This window comes from Brachycentrus maculatus, unplaced genomic scaffold (assembly GCF_059751285.1).
Source record: "Brachycentrus maculatus isolate JH-2025_06_01 unplaced genomic scaffold, ASM5975128v1 h1tg000032l, whole genome shotgun sequence".
NCBI lineage: Eukaryota > Metazoa > Arthropoda > Insecta > Trichoptera > Brachycentridae > Brachycentrus > Brachycentrus maculatus.
The window spans coordinates 1,219,009-1,244,597 of record NW_028280786.1 but is presented as its reverse complement, the minus strand read 5'-3'; the positions used below and the strand labels follow the sequence as shown (position 1 = coordinate 1,244,597).

At 31.1% G+C, this 25,589-nt stretch overlaps 2 protein-coding genes across 3 annotated transcripts in view; one reads left to right on the top strand and one right to left on the bottom strand.

Annotated features, from left to right (window-relative positions):
- Positions 1-25,589, top strand: part of LOC148312808 (putative ATP-dependent DNA helicase HFM1) — a 46,311-nt gene that overhangs the window by 2,345 nt on the left and 18,377 nt on the right. The window contains exons 8-12 of the mRNA XM_088273391.1: positions 668-818; positions 1,071-1,205; positions 1,877-1,997; positions 2,082-2,155; positions 2,602-2,703. Of these exons, the coding sequence (XP_088129517.1) occupies positions 668-818; positions 1,071-1,205; positions 1,877-1,997; positions 2,082-2,155; positions 2,602-2,703 (583 nt within the window). The remainder of the gene's footprint in view (positions 1-667; positions 819-1,070; positions 1,206-1,876; positions 1,998-2,081; positions 2,156-2,601; positions 2,704-25,589) is intronic.
- Positions 2,756-11,102, bottom strand: LOC148312809 (pro-resilin-like). 2 transcript variants are annotated; one of them, XM_088273214.1, is made up of 3 exons: positions 11,026-11,102; positions 4,464-4,582; positions 2,756-3,426 (listed from the first exon to the last, which is right to left on the bottom strand). In XM_088273214.1, exons 2-3 carry the CDS (start codon positions 4,575-4,577, stop codon positions 3,223-3,225), a joined length of 318 nt encoding a protein of 105 aa, XP_088129340.1. In that variant the 5' UTR covers positions 4,578-4,582; positions 11,026-11,102; the 3' UTR covers positions 2,756-3,222. The 2 variants fall into 2 exon arrangements, with proteins under 2 accessions (XP_088129340.1, XP_088129346.1); XM_088273220.1 differs by having other exon boundaries at positions 4,464-4,585; positions 11,043-11,102.

The window sequence follows — 25,589 nt, the reverse complement described above, 5'->3', positions numbered from 1 at the left end:
ATAGGCAAAAAGGGTTCAATACACAGTATTCTACCCTATTTGCCTACTTCGGGGAAATTAAGTGTTATGGATTTAAATCAAGAACTAGTTTTCAGTGAGAATGCGCTGGAATACAATTTAAATAGCTACTTACCTTTGCAAATACCAATTTTGAAATTCTATTAGGTGCTCTTTTTTATAATTTTACTATAAATTTATCACCGTAAATATTTTAGGTGAATAAATCATACGAGTTAGGGCGCTTGTCCACTACCAGGAATTTTACCGTCCGGCAGTCAGGATTTGAAAAATGAAAGTAACTACGACAGTTTAGCGTGATCTGAAGAGCTCCGATCTGAAGAAAGATGGACAAAGGCACAAGCCATTTCGCTTTTATTTTTAAAAACTGGACTTCCAGATGGTAAAATTCCATGTAGTGCACAGCCCTCTTATAGGAACAAATCTCCCCTTTTCCATTTTAGATAATTAATTTCAAATTTAATATTGTATAAAAAATCTTTCATTCCATTTATCTTTAAGAGACTTTTTTATTTGTAACTCTAATCTCATCCTTGTATAAATAACCATGGGCTAAAAATTGAATGTTGGTAATGGCATTATATCTATGACATGTGCATTATATCAAGTATTTTTTTTCCACAACTTCTAATGAACATTATTTTTGTAGGATTGGAGAAGAATTTCGTCCGGTAAAATTAAACAAAGTTGTGGAAGGTTTCCCATGCAAGGATGGCCAAAGCTTGTTTAAATTTGATATGTATCTTAGTTACAAGCTGAGACCCATCATAGAAAGATATTGCGCCGGCAAACCTACTCTGGTAAGTATCAAAATGCCAGGGTTTACACTAATCAAACATATAAAATAATTATTACCATGGATTCGGATTAATCATGGAGTTTATGGAGACATCGGTGGAAGATGCCTATGAATCAGTTCAGGATCATTTCATATAGAGGGAGATTGCCCACAGGAAAGCCCTTACAAGGGCCAGTAATGTGAGCCATTCTTCACCATCACTTGCAAATTTCATATTGTATATATGTATATTGTCATTCATTCTATGTTTCAGATATTTTGTAATACTAGAAAAAGTGTTTTGATGACAGCAGAAGTGCTGTCCAGGGATCTTTTATACCAATTTTCTGATGAGCAGTCAGCAACATACTTACAGATGGCAAGTCGATTGAGTGAAAAAAAATTGCAGGTATTCAAATATTTTTGTTGATGCTTGTGCATGATCTGAAGTTCCCTAATAAAGCTTAATAACTCTGAAAAATCTTGAGTTTAAACGTGACATTAGGTATTCATTTCTTGATGATGATGATCAGAAACAGAGATTTCCCATGTTGGTCATACTTATGAAAAGCCATTAATGAGCAGTGTTCACGGATAGAGGTATCGTAGTATTTCAGCTTGTTTGCGTTCCATAAGATAAACAACTATACTCAGCTCGCTAGTTGCCACTTGACGCTTTTTATTGGAAATTCTTCAATAAATTACTTAATTTAATCTTTTTATTTCAATATTTTTGTTTTTTTTTATAGTTGGATTTGCTTTATTTTTTTTTTTAAACAAGGTTAATTTTTTTAATATTTTTTTTTCTTTGTTTTTTTATGGATTGAATAACTTTTAAATTATGTAAACTCTTAAAAAAAAAAATAATAGCTTGATATATTTGCTTCTACTTTTGTAAAAAAAAACAAGTAATAATCGATTTATCAAAGTGAAATTTAAATTAAAATCTATTTTCTTTATATGAAATAACATTATACTCTATTTTATTATCTTAAAATTATGTTTATAGTGTCGTATCAAATTTATTCCATTTTTGTTTTTCTTCGGCACTCTGAAATTATTTTTTTGTTTTTATTTTAGGTCTTAATCAAGAGTGGAATAGGATGCCATCATGCCGGGTTCTCACAACAGGATAGAAACATAATTGAACAAATGTTTCGACAAGGAAATTTACCTTTGCTTATAACAACTTCCACATTGGGTATTTATTTATCATTATTATGAAATTGGAGTTCAATATTTTATTTTACACTCAATATAATAATTGCATTTTAACACATTTCAGCAATGGGAGTGAACCTGCCAGCTCACCTCGTTATAATCAAGACCACCCAATATTACAACAATGGCGCATATCAAGTAAAATATGATTGCTTAATATTGTTAATGATTCTCTCTTTGAAAAAATATCCTTATTCTATAAAAACTTTGGTCTTAATAAAGATCTTTAAAGGTGGAGACTGACCGGAGCATTTCGTCGTAACGTTACGATGCAAGCATTCAGGCAGTCAGTACACCAAGCCGAACGCTCCATCCATAGTTTCGGATGCTCGCTGATGCTCGCCGCGAGCGATGTTGGGACGTTATGTTACGACGAAATGCTCCGGTCAGTCTCCACCTTAAAACAGTAAGACATTTTTGTTGTCATCTCTTTAGAAACAAAGAAGTCTCTATTGAGATACCATTCAAAATTTTGATAACAACCCCTTGTACGGTTTTATCCAATCCAGTATATGTGTACAACAATTTAAAAACATTCAAAATATTGTTCAAAAATATACTTTTAATTTAATTTTTTTTAATAGGAGTATGAAGAGAGTACTGTTCTTCAAATGATGGGAAGAGCTGGTCGACCGCAGTTTGATACTGAAGGTGTAGCTGTCATCATGACCCGCAACCAAGACAAGGTAAAATAATATTTTTCTCCATTCACATGCATCATTTTATGAAAACACATTATTCATTTCATGTTAAAACCTTTAATATAAAATAAGATCAATGGCGTTAGAGCAGAATATCTGCCTGAAAAATGTACTTTTAAATAACATATAATATAATTTAAATAAGCAAATCATCAAAGACAGCTACCATTTAATTTGAACAACTAAGTATTGACAAAAATGAGTATATTATCATCATTGAGTAAAAATAAATAATTAAATAATATTCTTCAAGAATTAGGTTCGAGTGACCTTTCTTAAAATCTAATTTGGGTGTATTTACAAATCATTAGTTGTGCCGAGTCATTTATCTTTCCTTGCAATATGTCAACAATGCACACTTGCGAGAAAAATTAAAAATACTTATGCATTAATGAACACAGCGATAAATCTAGGAGAATCGGATCTGCAAAGGAGTGAACTCAATTTGCTTTTAGTATTCTTAATTTACTCGGTGCATCTGGCATGGGGGTGGGATCCACTATTCTACAGCGGTTTGGCATTCTCCTCGAACGTTATCTTGGGTACAAAGCCGCTCTCTCCGTCGACACTGTACTCCACAGTCATGAGCCTTCCATCAGGGAGCAGCACCCTGTAGGCTCCGGTTACTTTTCCACTTTCATCTCCGAGCTCATTGGCTCCGAAGAAGAGATTCTTCTCGGGGTCTTTGACGTCGTATTTGTATTCATACTGAAAATTTATAAATTTAATTTATAACCAGCCTATTTTTTATTCAATATTTATATTTTTTTATTGAAAATTTTTGTTTACAAAATACATATTTAAATAATACAAAATAGTTGGTAAATACATTTCGAATATAATGTTTCTACATCTCTAATAAAGTAGATACTTATGTTTAGAGAGGGAGTTCGTTTTACAATTTTGTTTTTTTTTTTATATAAACAAAGTAAATGAAAATTGAAATAAATAATAAAAAAAGTAAATTAAAAATAATAAAATATTCTTTGGTATGGAGTCTAGATAGGGGTGAGGTGAGGTGACAATTCCTTGTCATCTAAGATTCTGATATCTACAAACTGTTAAAACAACACCATTTAAAAGTACAAAATTAGATAAAAAAATTTAGTAATGAAAAAATAAATTTGAAAACTGCTTCTTTTAATATCAATTAGACAAAATAGTAATGATTTATATAAAAAAGTCGTTTCAGGATATGGAACATGAAAAGCCTTTAAATTTAATCACCCCACAAAAATTATTGGAAAAAATCTTTGTACTACATAATATATAATAATTATTACTATTATGTCACAGTTTTTTTATAATGTCTCGTCACGGGTTTTGCTTAGTGAGACAATCATAAAAAGAAAAAGTATTATAATAAGTAATAAATAAATAAAATTGTGACATGTTTTATGGTTCCTTTATATGAATTAAACAGATAATTATTTGTTTTCTGATTTAATATCATTTTTTTCATTCATTTTAACCCTTATTCGCACCCCAATGGTGCATAGGGCACTGCATCATATAAACGCAGTGTTATCTTGATCATTAACAGATGAAGGAAAGGTGATCAGCCCTCTGCTTCAGGTACCAGTCCAGGGTTATATTGAATAAATATTAGAGTGAAAAATCACTTATACTTATTTGACCCCCCCTGGGAATCGAACCCGGGACCTCCAGAACGGTAGCCGAGCGTGCTGACCATTACACTAAGGAGGCGGACAAGAGGCGGATTTAATATACTGTAAAGTAATTACCGGCATAGGTGCTTCATTCTCGGGAGTTCCTTGGGGAGCTGCACTCGTCATGGACACAAGGGCAACTACCACTACGCACACCATGAATACATCTTTTATCCTTAAAGTGATCATCTTTTCTGTAAAATAAATATACAGTTCATATCAATCATCTTAAGTTATTTGCTTATCCTCTTTGTACCTACATAAAAATACTTAAACGTAAAATTTTCGTGTTGAATGTAATATTTTTTTTAAATTTTATCCTGAGATTGTCTAAAGTTTTTATCAAATTTTACATTTATGTTAAATTATTTATGAAAAGATTTTATTGATATGTCAACATAGAGTGAAATGTTATAGATTTCGGAATATGGATGAAGAGACTGTCATTGACTGGTTTTAAGTGATCCGTTTGTACACTATGTAGCATTAACCATTCTTATATGATTAACAACCATATAGTTCAAATTCGAAAAATTATGTTTATTCCAAGTGATAAAAAAAATTCAATACGATTTCGGTCCTGCCATTCTGTTGTAGAAAATTTTTATGCCAAGTAATTACAGCCAAAACCATATAATTTCGAATACCAAGGAATGCCAGATAATATCAAATCGTTTTTTTTATACCAATATTTTTACGATAATAATTTAAGTGTCTTAAAATATTGTTATACAAATATGATTTTTTGTAAATTCTCACTAAACGTACAATTTATAAATGGAGTATAATCGGAAATAATAAAGTAAGCAGTAACTATAATAATGTTACTTTATGTGTTTAGGATACATATGGAAAAACTTTACTTATTAATCCTAAGAATTATTATACTTAAAATTCAGTAATTATCCATTTTCATTCAAGAATACACATCGCATACTTTTAAAGTGTATTAAAATAAATTATTAAATGTAGTTTTAGAAGATTGATGATAAATAAAATGATGACATATAATATGTAAAAAGTATTATATTTGGTGTTTTTTTCACACACCGAGAGTAAAATTTCCAAGTATCTATTGTACTAAGCCTTGAAAAGAAGCATATTGTACGGAAAACACCAATATCGCTTATTAGATCCTAATACACGGTGCTCCGCGAACTGTGAACATTAAAAACTAATTAAGGGATCATGGCCAAAGTCAGTTTTTCTACATAATAAAAAATGGCTTAACATTTATTGTTAGGATGTTTTAAAAACTAATTACCTACTTATAAAAAAAATAACTTGGACCAATTATATGATACCTTACAACTACGCAATTACATTTAAATTATATATCGTACCGTACTCGTATTTATTTATCGATATATGTATCTTTTTATTTATTTTTTTTATTTGACAATTTAACAGAATAACTTCATCAAGTTATTCAAATATGCAAGTATAACAAAATAAGTATATACTTGTACTGTTCCAATTACAGTTATTCAAATATGCAAGTATAACAAAATAAGTATATACTTGTACTGTTCCAATTACAAAAAAAAAATGTAAATTTATAAAAAATACCTGGAAGAGGGACGATAGGGAGGAAAAGGGGAAAGACGAAAGATCAAAGCTCAAGTCAAAGGCAAATTGTACGAAACGAGGGACACACCACGATATCAATGTCGACTAATATAAATATATTTAATTTGAAGTATATATAGTTAAGTTAAACCCGGCTTTATGATAATTTGTAGATATTTTGGAAAATAAATATGAAATTATCATAAATGGTAACTTTTACCGGGTAAAATATTGTGTCATGGTCGAAATTTATCAACGTGTTGATAACTATGTCTTAATTTTCTTTAAACCCAGGTAACATTTGACGCAATTGAAATTTTTGCTTAAAATGCCTCTTATTTATTGAAAAAAAATATTACCTAAAAAATATATGGTTTTGAAAAAAAAAAGTTATTGAAAGGTAAAAAGTTTTTTTTTTTTAATATGTGTTCTAAAAAAAATCTAATACGTATGTATTTTTAATTGCGCACGTGAACACGTCCAGCCCCTAACATAACCGTTCGCGTTTTGAATTTAAACGTTTGAGATCTCAGCCTTAACCCCATGTTGATCGGCAAATAGGATGCAGGATATACAAGATTTCCTCGACACCGAGTTGGGATAATATTGTGTGCTCAAGTTGTGCATTGAAAATTCCTTTGTATCGCTTGGTCTTTACGTCACTCGGCGGTCCCACGACTGGCCATTGTCTCGACTCTAATTACTCGCTTGTTGCATATTGCCCGTTCGGTTTATCTCGACTCCAAATCGCCCAAACTAGATGAAAATTTTGGAATTTTTGTTGCCCAATACGAAACTGGAACACACTTTATTTTTAAACTTTTAATGAATGGTGGTGATAATGAAGATAAATCTCCTATTAATTAGTCCACATTAAACACGCACCTTTTTAAGTGGAGTATTTCGATACAGGTATCATTATGCACATTTTCGACGAAATAGTCACCAGAATTCACGAGTTACAAAATTAGTAATAAAAAAAGTTGCAATTGCTGTGAAAATAATGAACTCAGAATTGACGTACTGAAAATGAAAAAATAATGTCAAATCCTGAAAGAGGATTGTTCGTTTATTATACAATATTTATGATTCGTTGTTTTCATATAATTTTATCTAAAATTATATTAATTACGTCACTTTTTGGAACCTGTTATCTTTATTTTCTCTAAACCCATGTTACATTAAACGTATTGCATTTTTTTCGCTTTAAACACCGTTTATGTATAAAAAAAAACATATATTTTTCTTATAAATAAATAATTGAGTTTAAAAATACGTATTCGCTAAATTCCGATATGTATTCTAAAAAAATTGTGCGCGGATAACTCGTGTGATTTCTCGCGCATCTGGTCGCGTAAAGAATATATATATATATGAGAGTACCCCTTAAGAGGATTTTTATTAATTTATAGCAGAGTTGGCTCGTGGCTAGAAAAAACTTGGATTCAAAGCCTGCCACACTAACAACGAGACCATTATTCGAATCATTTATAAGCATAGACAAAATAAATAATCTAGTTTTTATTGTTACTTTTCGCTCGACCTTTTCTTCTTCAAAAATGTGAATGGCCAAATTAGTATTATATATTTCCTCCCCATTACACTCTAAACAATACCTGAAACTTTTTGAGTAATTAACGTCTTTCAACAGAGATAATTGTTTGGTGGGTACTTGTAAATGTAAAGCCGGGCGAGTATATTTGTAGAAAAGCGAATAATAGCTTCGCTAATGTCCCACTAATTGTCCGAGATTTACGACATTCCAAGAAGATACTTAAATAATACAAAGTATCCGGTATATACCTCTGTACACACCAAATATTTACGTTCGTATTATTTTATACTATGTTATGTGATCGTTTGCTGCTCAATATCTCGGGGTTTTGCTGTTTCATATAAGTATTAATAAGCCTTTTTAATTTATTATAATTTTATATAGTCCTTCCAGCGTTATAAACTCTAGAACATATCCTAAATGTTATCAACTCCATACTTTTTTTTACTACTACAACTAAATACATACATGTAATGACAGGCGCCGTGGGGCAGTTGGGTAGACGCTCGACTGCGAAACTGGCGTCGCGGGTTCGATTCCCGCCAGGTGCAAAATAAATTCAAGAAAGATTTATATTTAATTGTTCTGGGTGTTTGTGATGTATTTTTCAAATTAACTTTCCCTATATTTTCTATCCTACCTGCAGACAAGCCTCTAAATGTAGAGGCTTTGCGGGTTATACCTATATAAATAAATAAATATAAATATAAACGTTTTGTTCGAAGTGGCAATAAGACGATTAAAAACAAAAAAGAGATAAGTAGGTAATCGCATGTCTTGTTCGACTATCTTTTTTTAAATTTTGATTTTTTACGTTTGGTTTTTTATTACTCGTAATATTTTTTTGCGACAGTAATTATATAGAAAATATTAAACAAAATTAATTACTAGTCAAGATGAAAAGATTTATTTAGAGATTGTCTTATGTCCAAAATATAGTTCACGGACTATCGTTTTTTTAACGTACTTAAGTCGCATTAAAAAATATGTATACATTACCATTCATTTAACCTCATTAACCTTTCATTTTCGTAAACAATTAGCTCTCGCGTGTTGAACGCAAACGAAATAAATCTATAAAAATTACGTTAGCAAGTTATGGGAATGTTCATGACATTCTTTATCTCTCAAATGTCTTAACTGTTTTACTCCATAAACTAAATATAAATAGAATATATCTTAAACATCCCAAGGGGAAAATAATAAAGAAAATAAGGGAGGATAATAATTCAGTCAATATTTACGCCATTCAAAATTCTCATCATTTGACAATGAGACCACGTTAATGTTAAAAGCTACGATTGTCCATATAAACGATTAATTTGTCGTATGAATAAACATCAGTGACGTAGAAATTAACAATTGGTGTACCGTCTTTGCTGCGCGTATATAGAACTTGTTATATATAGATTGTTAATTGGATTTTTTTCATACATTTTTTGTGTCGAACACGTCTCCCGTGTCCTTACAAATATTGAAGCCACGCGTTGACGGGGGTCGAGTTGAATAAAAATAAAGATTCGTGGTCAGTTTCACGAAGGAATACACTTATTTATGATGTTTAAATATAAAATAGAATTTGATTTTGAAAAAAATTATGGGTTTTTAAGAATTTGCGATTTTTCACATTATTCTATACGCGTTTAAGAATTCAACTTAAAGCAGTTGTTTATAGACTTGTATTTTTCATATAAGCATTTATAGTATATTATGTTTCTTAATTTGTAAAGCTCAAATTGACCCATAGCACCAATATTACCTATTCCAAACCTATAGCACCAATATTATTTAAAGATGTTAAAAAAACTATTTCATAATACAGGCTAGTATCCAATGTTTTCACGACAGTATCTAATTGTATCACAAAATAACAAGTCTCAATTCAAATTTAATTACAGTCACGCAACCTTTTCCGAAATAGCTTTGTCATACAGCATGCGACATAAAGAAATAGGATTCTTAATAGGTTGTGAATTATAAAGGCTGATGTGATTTTTTAAACAATAGATTAGTTATGCACGCTAAATAATGTATACACGTCAAGTCAAGATGTTAAATCGACACATTCATAACGAAAGAAAATAATCGGAATGCATCAAGGACCCCGATAAATGCAGATGGGATGCCTCTGAAGGGAATAATTTTAAAGACCTCAGGCATGTAAAAGAAAATCCATGCTTGTTTTTTGTCACCAATAAGGAATATAAAATATTAATAGTATTTATTATATCACAGACTGGATTATTCACCCTATGGATGAGATGTCAATACTATAGATATCTCAACTTCATATGGAACATCCATCGTTGAATTATAACCCTGGGATGCTCAGACTTCCATCATATCGTATATTTTTAAGCCTATAGGATAAGAGCGAAAATGTACAATTCGTTAGGTATTATAAAATAATAAAAGAATACATGTATCATTACATTTTATAATAATGGATTCAATTGCTATGTATTAATTTGGTTTACCCATAAAAATAATAAAACTGCCTTTACTAAAGCATAAGAACTACACTAAAAATAATAAAGATCATGAAAGTTTTCTATAATCTCAGGTAACTATGTCGATTGATTTTTTATAAATTTATTTTTATTCAGTCAGAGATTAAAGGAAGATGAAATTTTTAAATATGTTCTCATTTTGTTTTAAATAAATAAAGAAATTTTATTGTATTTAATTAAAGACACTGAAAATCTCTGCGAGTATGTTTGAAACGCCAACTTTTCTTCTGATTATTGGTAATTATATAATATACATAGGTAACCGCTTATTTCCTTCCCTAAGACAATAATTGTATGTATTAAATTTTAATTATTTTAAGAATTAAACACTTGTACAATACCACTTTTTGAGTTTTATTTCATTACACACCACATTTTTTTCATCGGCAGGTGATTACTAAATGTTGTACAAATCACCTGGGTTCGAACCCACTCTACCACAATTTGATACCTATTTTTAATAATGAGCCGCTTAGGCTCATAAAAATAGTAGGAAATTGAAGTATTTTTGTAAATAATTAAAAACACAAATATTTATCTTTTCAACTTAAAAACCCGTCAATGAAAACAACTGTAGTTTTTAAACTAGTCATGTGTAATGAAATAAGTGGTATTATACAAGTGTGTAGGTCCTTACCAAAAAGCAACATTTCCAATATTGCAAAAAAATCCTTTAAATTCAAATCTATTCTGTTTACTGTATTACATCGAAATCGTAATTAAAGTTGCAACAAAACGATACGAATCCTATGTTAAACCGATATGAAGTCCTTAAATCGCACCAAAACTTAAAAATTTTACCAGCTAGAATTCCCGATTACTTAAAATCATTTATAATGGAAATGTAACGTTTTGGTGAGGACCTCCACAAGTGTTTAATTTTTTTAAATAATCAATATGTCATTCCACAAAGATGCCGAATCGATAAATAATACTATATTTTTGTTATATTGCGCAATTTTATTTATTATTTTAACGATGTTTGAAAATATCCACCCCTCACCTTACTTCCTCGGGGTGATTTCACAAAGCGAACACTGGTCACGGAACTTGACACAGAAGGTTTCTCACAGTACTGGCGCTGATGTATGACCGCTCGGTGGTTTTATACGTTCCGAGATTGAACCCCAACCTTCGACATCGCATGCGGGTCACGTTTTTCACTGTGCGCCCAGCCCTAAAGCGAAGGCAGGTGCTCCGTTCAATTTATTTCTTAATCATCCTTTCTCGTTTTCCAATTAATCAAAACAAAAAATATGAAATATCAATATTCATTTTTAAATGAATTATACAAGATTTTTGACATATCAATATTGATGAAGTATATGGAATTCTGGGCATTTGCGGGGCTTACGACCGTCATAAGCTTGTTAAGTGATCACTTTACACGCGTGTAACATTCACCAATTCTACCCATGATTAACAATCACACTACTCAATTTGTAACTACTAGATTTATGATTAAAGTTGTGACATGTGAGTTCACAGCAACCATCTGCCGAAATGTAAAATATAATTCCTAAGGGGAGAAAATCCAGATTCGTGAACAAGTATTTGGACACACTCAAAATGTAGTAAATTATAATAAAGTTTAAACGTATGTATGGGATATTTCCATTGTGATATGATAAGAAACTGTATTGAATATCTGTGTGTACATTTTTTAATAGCAGTGAAAAGAAAATATAGGAAATCAATAAAAAAGCTTCGTGAAAATTCCAATAAGGAAAATATTGATGGACGGTTAGGGCTCCGTTTTTTTAGACGTTTATGAAGATTTTGCTTCTCTCGGGAAGATGACATCATTTTCAAAAATCTTGAAATCTCTGAAAATCAAAGATTTTCTGTATAACGTATGAATGCAAATGAGATGAATGAAATGATAGACCATGTTCGGGTGTTCCATAGGAAAGATAACTTGTTAACTTTTACTTTACTTTTATTCGGTACTACAGTTATTTTCGGTACTTATTTTTATCTTACTAAAATTCTGGAAGTAAAGTTGTCTACGCTACGTAGTTCTCTCGAATATACCACCAGAAAGGTGATCGAAATTCGTTGCAAGGTACTTTGGTACATATGAGGAAAGTTTTATTATGTGAAGTATTTCCATGTTTCGAGCTTACGCCATCGTCGATGTTCTACAATATTTCAATCAATAGTACTTTATATGTTACATATGCGATACAATAGGTAATAGTTTTCGAAATAGTATTGAGAGAAAAGTCGGCTTGCTTACTATTAAATGATGTATCATTTTGCTGATTTAATACTTTTTAATGAAACTATTATTATACGTACGTTTAATTCATTCTCATTTTATTACCTACATACGTTTATTTCGTTCCCGAGGTCATACGAACTAAATTGATTATATTAGTATGGCATATGTCCCGTATATATTATACTTTAAGAGTAGAGTCCTCAAATTAGAAAAACACTTATTCGAAACAAATTGAAATGTAAGCTTAAATTGACGTCACATTGGCAGCTTTTAACAACCACCTACTAAAGACATGCTTTATAATTTTTTTATTTATTTTACTTTCGGTAATTGGATTTACATATCTTGATCCCTAATTACAAAAGTGGTATGTCAAAACCACTGGTTCCTTAACTTTTGGCCCATCGTCGCCTTGAGGTTGGTGGTTTATCAGAGCCTCTTAACCTATATTTTTTATCGACCGTGGGAAAGGAAGAACCGTTTTGTATTATATTATAGAAAAAGGGTAATAAACGCAAAAGTTGCTTTTAGCAAAGCTTTAGCCCTCTTAGCATGTTTTCCCCTGGCTCGAATTTCCGCTGCTCTTCGGCAGACAATTCTGCCTACCAGAGCCTATAATGCACCTTAACCTTCTCTACCAGACCCCCCCCCCAGGGAGACGATAGTACTCACTTTGAGAATCACTGATCTAGATTTTAGACAGCCTAAAAAGTTCGTCTCCGTGGTGTAATAGTAAGCGTGTTTAGTTACCGTGCTAGAGGTCCCGGTTTCGATTCCCAGGGGGGGGTGAAAATAAATATTCCTGAATTTATTTTATTCCTCCAATGTTTATATAATATAACCCTGAACTGGTACCTGAAGCGGACGGCTGATAATCTTCCTTCATGTGTTAACGATCAAGATAACATTGCGATTATATTATGCAGTGCCCTATGCACCATTGCGTGCGGATAAGGGTTTTGATGTTGATGAATTCATTTCCGTCCTGAACTAATATTGTCATCTGAATGCAATACCACTTTTCCTCAATGTAATACCATGTGTAAAAATAGTGCCTTATGCACCTTCGGGTGCGGATAAGGGTTTTGAATGAAAAATTTTAAAAATATGTTTAAGTAAAAAAGAATTTTTTAATACGTAACTCTCACAAATCGAATGTGAGCGCAGGATCTGAAATACACAGGTGTAAAATACAATGTAATAACCTCAGATTGTACCTTATTTTTTGTACAAAATTTCATTAATAATCTAAATTTTTCATTTCACTGTTCAAATGCATAACAAATATATGCCAACAAGGCTTTTTGCCTTTTGCTTTACACGTTGGATGATTGATGGGTCAGCGTGACGCGGCCATACTGAACATTTATCAATTTACACAATGTAATGATATGTTTGACTTTTTTCTTATCATTGAAAATAGAATAGTAATCAATTAGTTTAAATGGCTTTGCACTATTTTATCAACTAGCGACCTTTAAAAATACTTGAGATTTATTAATAGTACTTAGCCTAAATTATATATATATATATATATATATATATATATATATATATATATATATATATATATATATATATATATATATATATATATATATATTTATAAATATATATATATATATTTATATATATATATATATATATATATATATATATATATATATATATATATATATATATATATATATAAATATATATATATATATATATGTATATATATATATATATATATATATATATATATATATATATATATATATATATATATATATATATATGTGTATATATATATATATATATATATATATATATATATATATATATATATATATATATATATATATGTGATATAGTATTTTAGTTGTTGTTTTGGATAAGGTCTTTATCAATTTCCATAAGTAGCCAGAGAGGAAAGAATGCCACACTCTTCGGTCCTGACATACACTCCTCGCTTCCTTCACACATACATCTATTCATACATGCCGTCCGATTACGCAGACTTTTGACACCACCAGTTTTTAGGCTTTGATTGATCTGATCGTGCCTAGTCTTTTTCGGTCATTTTCGTTCTGTTCTCCCGCTCACATTTGCCACATATATTTTCTTAGTCATTATTACGTTATCCATTTGCTCCACATGTCCATACCACCTTAAAGATCTTTTCTTGATATTTTCAATTATCCCTTGTTCAGCCTTACATTCCTTTCTTATGTCTTCGTTTTTAATTCTGTCATACAATAATTTTCCACACATTAGTCCTGAGTGAGCGCATTTTAACAGCGTTCATTCTAATTTATTATTAGATTAAAACCAATATTTTTAGCTTTTCCACTTTTTTATTAGACCAGCGACCGGGTTTCGTCGTTACCGACATCATCAGACTGGTGATGTCGGTAACGACGAAACCCGGTCGCTGGTCTAATAAAAAAGTGGAAAAGCTAAAAATATTGGTTTTAATCTAATAATAAATTAAAAATGCAATTCCATCACGAAGTGTCAGTGGATAATATAAATCTATTAAAAAGCGTTCATTCTGCTTTCATCCTTCCTTTTCCAGTTCCATGTTTCGTTTTCACATTTTCGATACACTATTTATAATGTTCAGAATGTTACTAAGTACCTATGAATATATTTTTTATATCCTTTTAACAGTAGTATTTTTAGTAGTATGTTTTACTCAGATCATCACAAATAAAATTATACATTTTCACTGAGATAATTTTGAGTTTCTTTAAAGATGTACGTTTAGACTCCCTTCTTAATAGTACCCATAAATGATTTGTACATAACCTTTATATATCCTATGCAGATAACCGCTTTAAAGTGCATATGAAGACAAAGCAACATCTTTACATAAAGTCGTGTGAATAGTGATGGAAATGCACTGAACAAAGCCATCCAGTAAACTTTAACTAAAAACAACGTTTCGAAGGTCAAATGATGACCCGCGAATAGTTGGAACCTTATTTTACATCGTAATACATTTTGTGTATTGCTCATATTTTAATCAATTAAAAGCGGATATAAAAAAGTTAATAAATTTTTTTGACCATTATGAAAATGCAGTGATGTGCGTTTTTATCTTTATTAAACAACATATCATTTAATTGCCACCGTATTATAATCCCACTTAGTATACTTTTTATATTCCAAGGACTCGTACACATCAGCTTGTTCAACTTACACAATCTTGTAATGCAACCCCGAGTGTCCTAGCCATTGCTACTATTATTATTTTCATATTCTTCATTACTTAATACTTATTATTTCTCCTCTATTTTCTTTCCTAGTAACGTCCTTCAACTGAACCTTTTTACTTACGTCATCTATAATTCAAATAATTTCCACTTGTCTCCAGATCGGAAGTGCAGGACTGATCACATGTACTTGACGATTAGGTTAACACCGCATCAACCCTGTGCACTTTGTGCGGACGGGGATGAAAGAGAGAGAGAGAGAGATAGAGAGATCAACTGATTCGTTTAATTTGTCTTATTTCATCAACATCATGTGTATAATTAAATTTTGATAGTATGTATTTTGAAACTGAAATACATTTTGCCTTTTAAAAAAATACAACATTATCTATAGTCCCACGTATTATTTATACATAGTTATTGCAATGATAAATGAATTTGTACTCAAGTATATACTTTAATGAAGATACTTTAATAATGGAAAAGAAAACTATCATATCTGCATTTATTAAGTATTTTTTTCATTACTCGGTGTCATTAACGTCTGGAGTAGTTCTAAGCAATTAATCAGAAGAAAAATGTGTACCCAGTGCACTTCGGAAATTCAAAGTGCAATGATGTCATAGTTAGGTGATTCAATAAGCAATTATTGCGGTAATCCAAGATCGGGAGACCCGCAGACGAAATGAACATCAGTGGCGTGGAAACACAAAGCGAAGGAAGCAACTTCACCGGGAAATCACACCGTTCTCCGGATATATCAAGGTTGGATTTGCAAGAAATTGAAGAATGTTATTCTTTCCTCGAACTAACCGAATCGAAAATGCATTCTGCGTCCGATACGCGTGTAATTTACTCGATGTACCCTACAAATATGTAAAAACTAAATAAAGTGCTACCTCTATTATTTATTAATTTGGCATTAACCCATCCGTATATCTTTTTTTGTAAGTATTCTGACTGAATATATCCCCGAAGGTAAAAAAAGTTTGGATGTGACATGGTTTGTCAAACAATGACGTGCTAATATTTTTCACCTGTTAAAACGAAAACAAACATAGAAATAATCTTAGCTGCCAAGATATAGCGGCTGGTATGCCGATGGGTTGACTTTGTGCATTAACATGATGGTTTAAATATAAACCCTTGTATGAGACCACTTTTTTCGTTTATTAATGTTAACACGACTAGTTTCGAGAACAACAGATGTTCTCATCAACAGGTGAATATTTTAACTTTTTTTATTTATTTGAAGTACTACCTCACTAACAATTAAACTAAAATCCAAATAACTGTATATTTATTGGTAAGTTTCTCTTAGAAAAGAAAATATGAAAAAGGAAGTTATGAAGAATACAATAAAATAATCTAGCATTTTATATAAATGAAATGTAAATTTTATAGTTGGATAAAAAATATACAATTTATTTCATATGTAAAATAAAAATCTGAGTCCCAAAATTATTTTTTTCAGGACTAGGTGTTTGTGACTCCTGTGTGTAAAACTATAAATTTAACAATATACTTATTGTATGATATTCAATATTTGACTGAATTCGTGAAAAATCAGAAAACAATATTTTTACTATATAGGAGGTACATATCTGTATGTATTTTTCGTGACTACATTATTTTGTTGTACCCAATAAACGTTATTTTAATTAACCTTTCAACAACTGACGAATCGCTAATAAAAATTAATACCCTTTTTTACTACCATTACTTTACTGCCTTTTTTTATGAACAAATTTTAACTCATCCTAAGGTCGCCGCTAATAATGTTATAAAACGCTTACAAAAATCATAATTTTCCTTACTGATCTGCCTTTTTTTAACATTTTTATGTCTATGAGATTTATTGTAAATATGTTTTGCATATAATATTATTACTTCCTGTATACATATGTGTATTATATATATATATATATATATATATATATATATATATATATATATATATATATATATATATATATATATATATATATATATATATATATATATATATATATATATATATATGTAAATAAAACACATATATACCTTTTACTCGCTTTTTGTAAGTGACATTTCTAGCTTATCTAGTTATTACGAATACATATAAATGCGCTAGGCATATACGTTTTGCTCCGAATCTGACGTCTCTGGTTCAATTCCTGCCTATCACTTTTTTTTTTAAATATATAAGAACTTTATATATTCTGTCTAGATTTTTGTGATGTATTTTTCATATCTTTATTCTCCATCCTCTCTTATCAATTTTCTGTTAAGTTTTTAAGTGTTTGAAATAGAGACTTTATGAATTTTTCTTAAAATCAATTATTGTTGTTTATGTTCTTTCAAAATTCTTAATTACTTTTATGTTTTGTACTGACATTTCTTGGTGGAACTGCATTTTATAGAATAAAATAACAAGTTTGTAGTTTTTTCCACATGAAAATTGGAAAAATTATTAATAATATTCAAGTGGAAAAAACTACATAGTTGCTGTTTTATTCTACAGGGTTCTTAACAAAGCAAACTCACTCGAATGGATTTTAACATTTTCTAAGTGAATGGAACTGAAGCTTAATTCTACATATTTTAGGTGAAGGTAAAACAATACCAGCTGAATTTATGATTATCGAAGGAAACATATATATTTACAGGATAAATAAACCCTATTTACTTTTCACACTGCATTTATCTTCAAAATATCTAACAAGGCTAATCGTAACGTACTCGTACTATTTGTGTCCCTTTCTTGACCGACCCGAACTGCACTCTAGCAAGCCTCTCTCGACCTTGCATTCTTCCTAATATCTTCACTTTTTCACACGATCTGCTTACAACATTCCGCGTAATCTCTATAATGACCACATTTCCACAGCATACCTTCATCTGTCCCCTGCCACATTGTAGATTGAACATTTTAAGCAATAAACAAAAACTAGAAAAATTACAAAATTAATTTCACGTTTTGATCGGATATTTAATTGAACTTCGTGTTTCTCGTCTAAATGTTCAATTATGATATTTTGTCGGCATGTTATTCTTTCGCTTGTAATACTTAGGCCAAGGTAATTCGTAACTTTGTATTTTAGTAACGCATGTTTTGATTAATATAAGTAGTTTTGAATACCTTTCGTGTAGTTTTTGTTTGTGATTTTTTCATTTTATATTTTGTATCCTACTTTTCCATCCATTTTGTCCCCCTCCGTGTCAATGGTCAGCACGTTCGGCTACCGTTCTGGAGGTCTCGGGCTCGATTTTCAGGGGGGGGGGTCCAATGAATATAAGTGTTTTTTTCACTCTTATATTTATTAAATATTACCCTGTACTGGTATCTGAAATGGATGGCTGGTCGCAGTGTTAACACTGCGTTTATATGATGCAGTGTCCTATGCACCATTGGGGTACGGATAAGGGTTGAAGACTTCTCCGTAAGCTTATAAGACCTTATACATAAGTAAATTAATTAAAACTTTGATTATGTCATGATTTGTTATCATGGAAAATATCAACTACTGTTTTGTACGCCGACTTCATGTGTTTAACATATTCATAAGCATTATTTATTTTCACGATTCGAGAATTGCATTATGTGCCATATTCGTATTTTATAAATATACATTTATAATAATTGCGGAATATTGAAGGATGCATAATGAATTATTATCTATGCAACAATATTTAATTAACACCATCATTTCTGCCATCAAAATGTGTTTTATTTGGAAACATAATTTTTTTAACCAACAAAAAAATACCCTATTCTACGGCAGCCACTTTCCGTTTAAAACGATTGATAAAAATTGAACCACAAAATATCTTTGTCGTATTAATGTCACATCTTTCTTTTATTACATTGACAGTTTTCACAGTGCAATGGTCAGACAGTTATATGGACAAAATTGCCAAGTTTAATTCCCTACTAATACATGATTTTGTACCTTCATCATTTGTAAGGTATTTCAACGGATGATAAAATAAGAATAATATTTATAATACAATGTTAAAGGACGAGACCTCATTATGTTACTTACTTTTTGAAATGTGTATCGTTCTTCCTTTTTATGAAAGAATATTGAAGTCTGAGCATCCTAGGGCTTACGACCTGGCATTTGGCTGGCTTAACCGATCACTTTATACACTTGGGTAACGTTCACCATTTTGCTTATTATTAACCTCCCTATTGCATTAATTCTTGATACTTGTATACATATTTATACAATGGTCTCAGATCATTCCGCATACAGTAAGTTTTTTCGATGCATTTATAAAAATATGACTGATTGTTACTCCGTCGGTTGAGGGATTGGTGAAGTATTTTTTTTTATTAAACACCTTTAATATACCACTTTATGAGTTTTATATTTATACACGACTAGTTTTGAAAACATACAGATGTTTTCATCTACAGGTGAAAATTAAAACTGTATTAATTCACCTGTAGATGAAAACATGTGTGTGTTTTCGAAACTAGTCGTGTATAAAAATAAATCTCATTAAGTGGTTTATTACAAGTGTTTTTTTTTTTAAATAATCAACATGTCATTCCACAAAGTCTGCCGAATCCGAATTAATGCCGAATCAATAAATAATATAATTATTTTTTAAGCTTATTCCTTTTGAAATTAAAAAAAAGGGAAGAACGATTTAGTTTTTGTATGAAGTTGAGACACCTTTAAAATTGACATCTCATCCATTATCCAGTGTCCAATATAATAAATAATATTAATATTGTTATTTAATTTTTTTATTTATCAATAATTAGTGAGTTATGAATGTATCATCCTACATGGATCTGCGAGTACAAATAGATAAAATATCCTAGAATGATTAACCGCCGTGATTCATCACGAATTCCTATAGGTATACTCAAGTAGCAGCAATTTCCTCCGAGTGAAAAATGATCAGATCCTTGCTTCACGTACAGTCAGCTCATTAATCTTTCCTTATTATGAAATGAGGAATTCTGTTTGGTGACACAGCCTCGTAATAATGCAGAATATTATAGTGCATCATAAGTAATATCACAACTGGCTAAGTTGGCGATTACTTCTTACCAGCCGTAAAGTTCAAAGTTTACTTATTTTTTACCCACCTTGACAACTCACGATTAATTACGATAATTCTTAGCTTTACGAGGTATTCTATGTGTGTATAAAATTGGTTTTTACATTTTTGTTTGTATCACCACATCTTTCATTGGGTAAATAGTGGACTGTACAACAAAAACTTGTAAATGGTCTAAAATAATAAATTATTATTTTAGACCATTTACAAGTGCAGTACATCAAACATGATTAAATCAACCAAATTATTTGTAAACTTAATCACCGAGTACCTACCCATGATTTGTACGATAAGATGTCTTTGGTAGGTACTGCCTTCCTTGATTTCTGACCACTTTTCTTTATATTTTCGTATTTTCTCGATTATCATGATAATCACTTTTGACAATCTTTTTTTTTATTAATGTGGGCCAAAATTGATATCTTAAATAATAAATAAGTATCTTTAATGTGTATTTAACTAACTAACTAACTAACCATCACGCCGCTTCCCCGCAGGGGTAGGTATAGAGAATAAAACGCCACATCACTCTGTTTTTGCAAACATTATTCACCTCTTCCACGTTCATGCATCTCCTCATACATACCCGCCGATTGTTACGACTTCTAACCTGACCACTTTCAAGTATTTGGCATACCTGATCGTGCCATGTTTTTCTCGGTCTTCCTCTGCTCTTTTTTCCACTTACATTCGCCTCATAAATTTGTTTAACCATTTTATATATTTTTAAAAATATGTAATCCATGAGGTGAATCAAATTTCTGCTAAAGGTGTTTTTTTTGCTTTTAGGAAAATATTCGTTTATCTATTATAATATAATTTAATATTTTTTTCTGAAAACCATGTGCACAAATAAGGTTCCTTTTTATTGATATTTCAACATAAATGAGGAAAATATGGAAGTCTGACAAGTTTGTAATAATTTGAGATAGTTTGTGATAATAATATGGTACACGTCGAAGAATTCACCATTCTACCCATGGCACAATCATACTACTCAAATTTCAGAAGATATATTTATATATAATTTGAAAACACTTGCACATACTACTTCGACACCATCTTTGATTGAAATTAGTAAGTTTTTTTTTATTAGCAGAAACCTTCATGAAACTTCTTCATATATCATTTGTATATTACCAGATTGACCTGTTCTTTAAAGCTTGGTATCATATTAGCTAATTGTTATTTTTCCTCAACGTATCGCAACGCCTCACCTAACGCCTCGTGCAGGGGTTCCCAAAGGGTGCGCCGCGGCGCCCTGGTGCGCCGTAGAAAGTAAAGAGGGGCGCCGTGAGTCCATATTCTATCATTATCCGAAAATACAAATATTTTATTTTTTGTTGTTCTCTGTTTCAATTCTGAATTCTTATAAATATTATTAAACTCAATTTCATATTGTGGATGTTTTAATTTTTGTGCCTATCTACCCAACTGCTATTATTGTAGGTACCTATTTCTTTCGGCTATAATATATACAGGATCTTTCACTAAGTGCTTTCTATCTTTAAATTTTAATAAAACAAAGTGTGCGTCAAAATGTAGCATCAACAATATGGCCGTCAATGAGTCTTTATTGAAAGATATATAAAGTCACTATGTCTATTCCAAATTGCTTACTAATGTAGGGCGCCGTGACAAAATACTAAGCTTGTAAGTGCACTGCGGGCTAAAAAAAGATTGGGAATCCCTGGCCTAGTGGGTTATGCATTGTGCCGTGTGCAGGTAGGTTAGATTCACAGGCCCTTCGTGCATCGCTGTCGAGTTGACATTTCACTAGAGGACGAGCTGTAAATTGGTCGTAAGTCTCCTCGACATGGGCCTAGTACGTATCTACTGCGGGTGAGTACGTCGGTAGGTGCAGGAATGTCAAGCAGATGTGAGATAAATTGAATCGTTTCATTGTTGGATCCTTTTATTGGGTAACTATTAACGGTGAACACCGACTTGTCTGAGATCGTGTTGGCAAGTTTCTTCTGATCTTTGAAATAAAATCAATTATATAACACTTTACTTCAGTAAAAAACAATTCACTTTCACAGACAAATATTACTAAAATGTATTTTTTTAAGGAATGCGACTTTTATAGTGAAACCTCTGCAAAGGTTTTCCTGCAAGAAAGAAAAATATATTAGAGTGGAGTAAAACATACAACATGGAAAAAAATTATAACAACTCTTTCTACTAATTACATTTATAAATATTTTTGCTCTTGACTCGGAAAAATATGTTAAAATTTTATCTACTTCTAAACTAAAAATAATCGCGAATATAATTTTTGTGAAAAATCAACCATAAATCTGATTTATTTTAATTATATTTTAGTTTCCCACACTGAATATTGATAGCACCTAAAACGTAAGGTACTATTTTTATCATTTCTTATTTCACAATTATCTATAATTGATATTTTTGTAGTAGGTACGTAAAACCCTACACACACGTAATGCTGCTGTTTCTACCCACGCAAAATTACAATTTTATGACTCTTCCAAATGATGTTTTGATTTATACTTTAAATTAATTTATACCTTACTTATTGTGCAATAAACTGTGTTGAATAAATATAATTGAGGTCAAACATCTTTGAGATGATGAGGAATCGTTTTCAAAATATTAAACAATAAAAATAATAACATTATGGTGACGGTGATTGTTTATATGTAATGCGTAATTCAACGACTCTACTAATACATTAAAATAATGTTTTTTGAATTAGATAAAAAGCTTTTTGAAATCATGTTTACATCAGCGTTGATTTTGTTTGTCCATCCCACGTAGTATAGTGGTTAGGGCGTTTGACTACCTTGCTGTTGATACCAGGTTCGAATCACTGGGAAGTCAAAATAAACAGAGTCAAATAACAGTTTTTTCGCTCTAATATTTATTTATTATTACCTTGATTTGTTACTTGAAGCGCAGGTCTGATTACTTTGCCTCCATAAAAGTGACGTCCAACTTTACATACATTTCGTCAATCTGATACAATGTCCTATGCACCTTTGGGTATGGGTAAAGGTCAGAAGAAGAAATCAATTAATTTTTTTATCGAATTCATTTACTCGATGAAATATTTTGATCGATAAATTTTTTTTTTTTTTCTCTTCCTATCTCATATCCAAGATTAAGTGTCATTCACGCGAGCCTCATCTCATTAAAGCCACTTGAAATACATATTTGTATTACTGCATCCTTACCATCTGGTTCCAAGCCATAAGATGCAGCATCTTTCTTTGCTTTTTTTTAAATGTATTTTTCCCTCGATGAAAAGCTTAAAAGGTTCCATATTTTACCATATTGCTAAACACTTTTTGTCCTTTTCACTTTCGCTTAGTAACTTGAATATTTGTGACCTAATCTACCGAGGACACATAAAATAAAAATGTTTCTACGTTTATGTTTAGCTTAAAATACATAATTATCGAGTTAAAATTTAGAGAGTTCGAAAAGAGTAAGAAACCAATCCGGCACTGCTTTAATTTTCAATTCATGTCCAAGAACAGTTTTTCCGACTTAGAATAGTCATCGTTTTAACTTGCATATTCGTGTAATTCAGTAGTACTTAACAACGTGATTATGATAAGCGAGAATTAAACCGTGGTTCGTGAACTTACAATTCAAATCAAAATTATTGCACATGACCTAACGTATTGCAACAGGTTAAATATCTACATCTCCCTTTAATTTATACACTGTAAGCACACTTCCTTTCTTCTGGGTTGTACATAAGGGTTGTAAAAATGTATCTCTCGTTTGAGTACTGTCATGAAAAGCATGAATCGTTAAGTGTACTTTTTTACTCCAGGTCTACGAAAATAGCATAGTACACGCAGCTAAAGTCTCCGTGCTTGGTTGCATACTTACATAACGTGTGTCCCTTTAGTATGTATAGTAGTAATTCGCAATACGGTGGCCTCGGTGAATCTATTTCGATCATGATTATTAAACTATTAATCTGTGAGAAAAACCATAATGTCGATTCGAACAAGCTATGCAGTCCTGTTCAAGTTTTCTAAAAAAATATCACCGATTTATAACCATACTTCGCCTAACGAACTTTCTTAACAGAATCGGAAAAAAAGATTAACGAATTCGCTATACGGAACAAAAAATTGACACTCGCAATTCATCAAATTTAATTTGATTTTCAGGGTTACGGGACGATTTTTTTTCTATGGCGAGCTGTGGATGTACAAAACAAAAATTATTATTGTAACACTGTTATCGTAGCGTTTTTAAAAACATGTTTTAACAATATGTACACTGAGAAAACAAAACATTCAGCATGCATACTTCAATGGACAGGCGCCGTGGTGTAGTCGATTAGGCGCTCGACTGCGAAACTGGCGTTGCGGGTTCGATTCCCGCCAGTTGCAAAATGAATTCACGAAATATTTATTTTCAATTGAACTAAGTGTCTGTAATGTATTTTTCACATCTACCTTCTGTTTCCTAACTGTCCTACCAGCAGACAAGCTTCTAAGATAGGGAATGGACATACAACAAAAACATCTCCTAACAACAAAAATATAGTATGAATTTTGAATATTGATTTTAAAATTTAAATTTAATTAAGTGTTTTCACTGATGTATTTTGAGTGTTTCATTTTATTCGAGTTCACGTTTTTTGACTATTAGCATAACGTTGCATTGATCGGCAATCTATCAAAAAAAGTTACATCTGAATCTCGAAAATAACGCAGGGATCATGTGCTACTAGTGATCAGGTGTGGTATATCTGTCGTGACGTTAGGTAATTCAAAGGTCGCCGTCGACTCTAGTGCATGTATGCACCGTGGAGATACATATTATTATATGCAGGTAAATACATAATATTATGTTGCAATAGGTCCCCCTGAAGATGCGCTCGTTATGTGATGCCGGTGATTATGGGAGATGACGAAACGATTATCCAGACATGGTCTTAAACGGAATATAGTAATATCAATCACTTCATTGATGCGTCTATCAATTTACACTTATTCTGATCTATCTTTACGTACATATTATAATATCTATTTTTTACCGACATACGTGAAAACAAAAATGAAAAGGAAAAACCAGATATAATTATAAGAAAATATT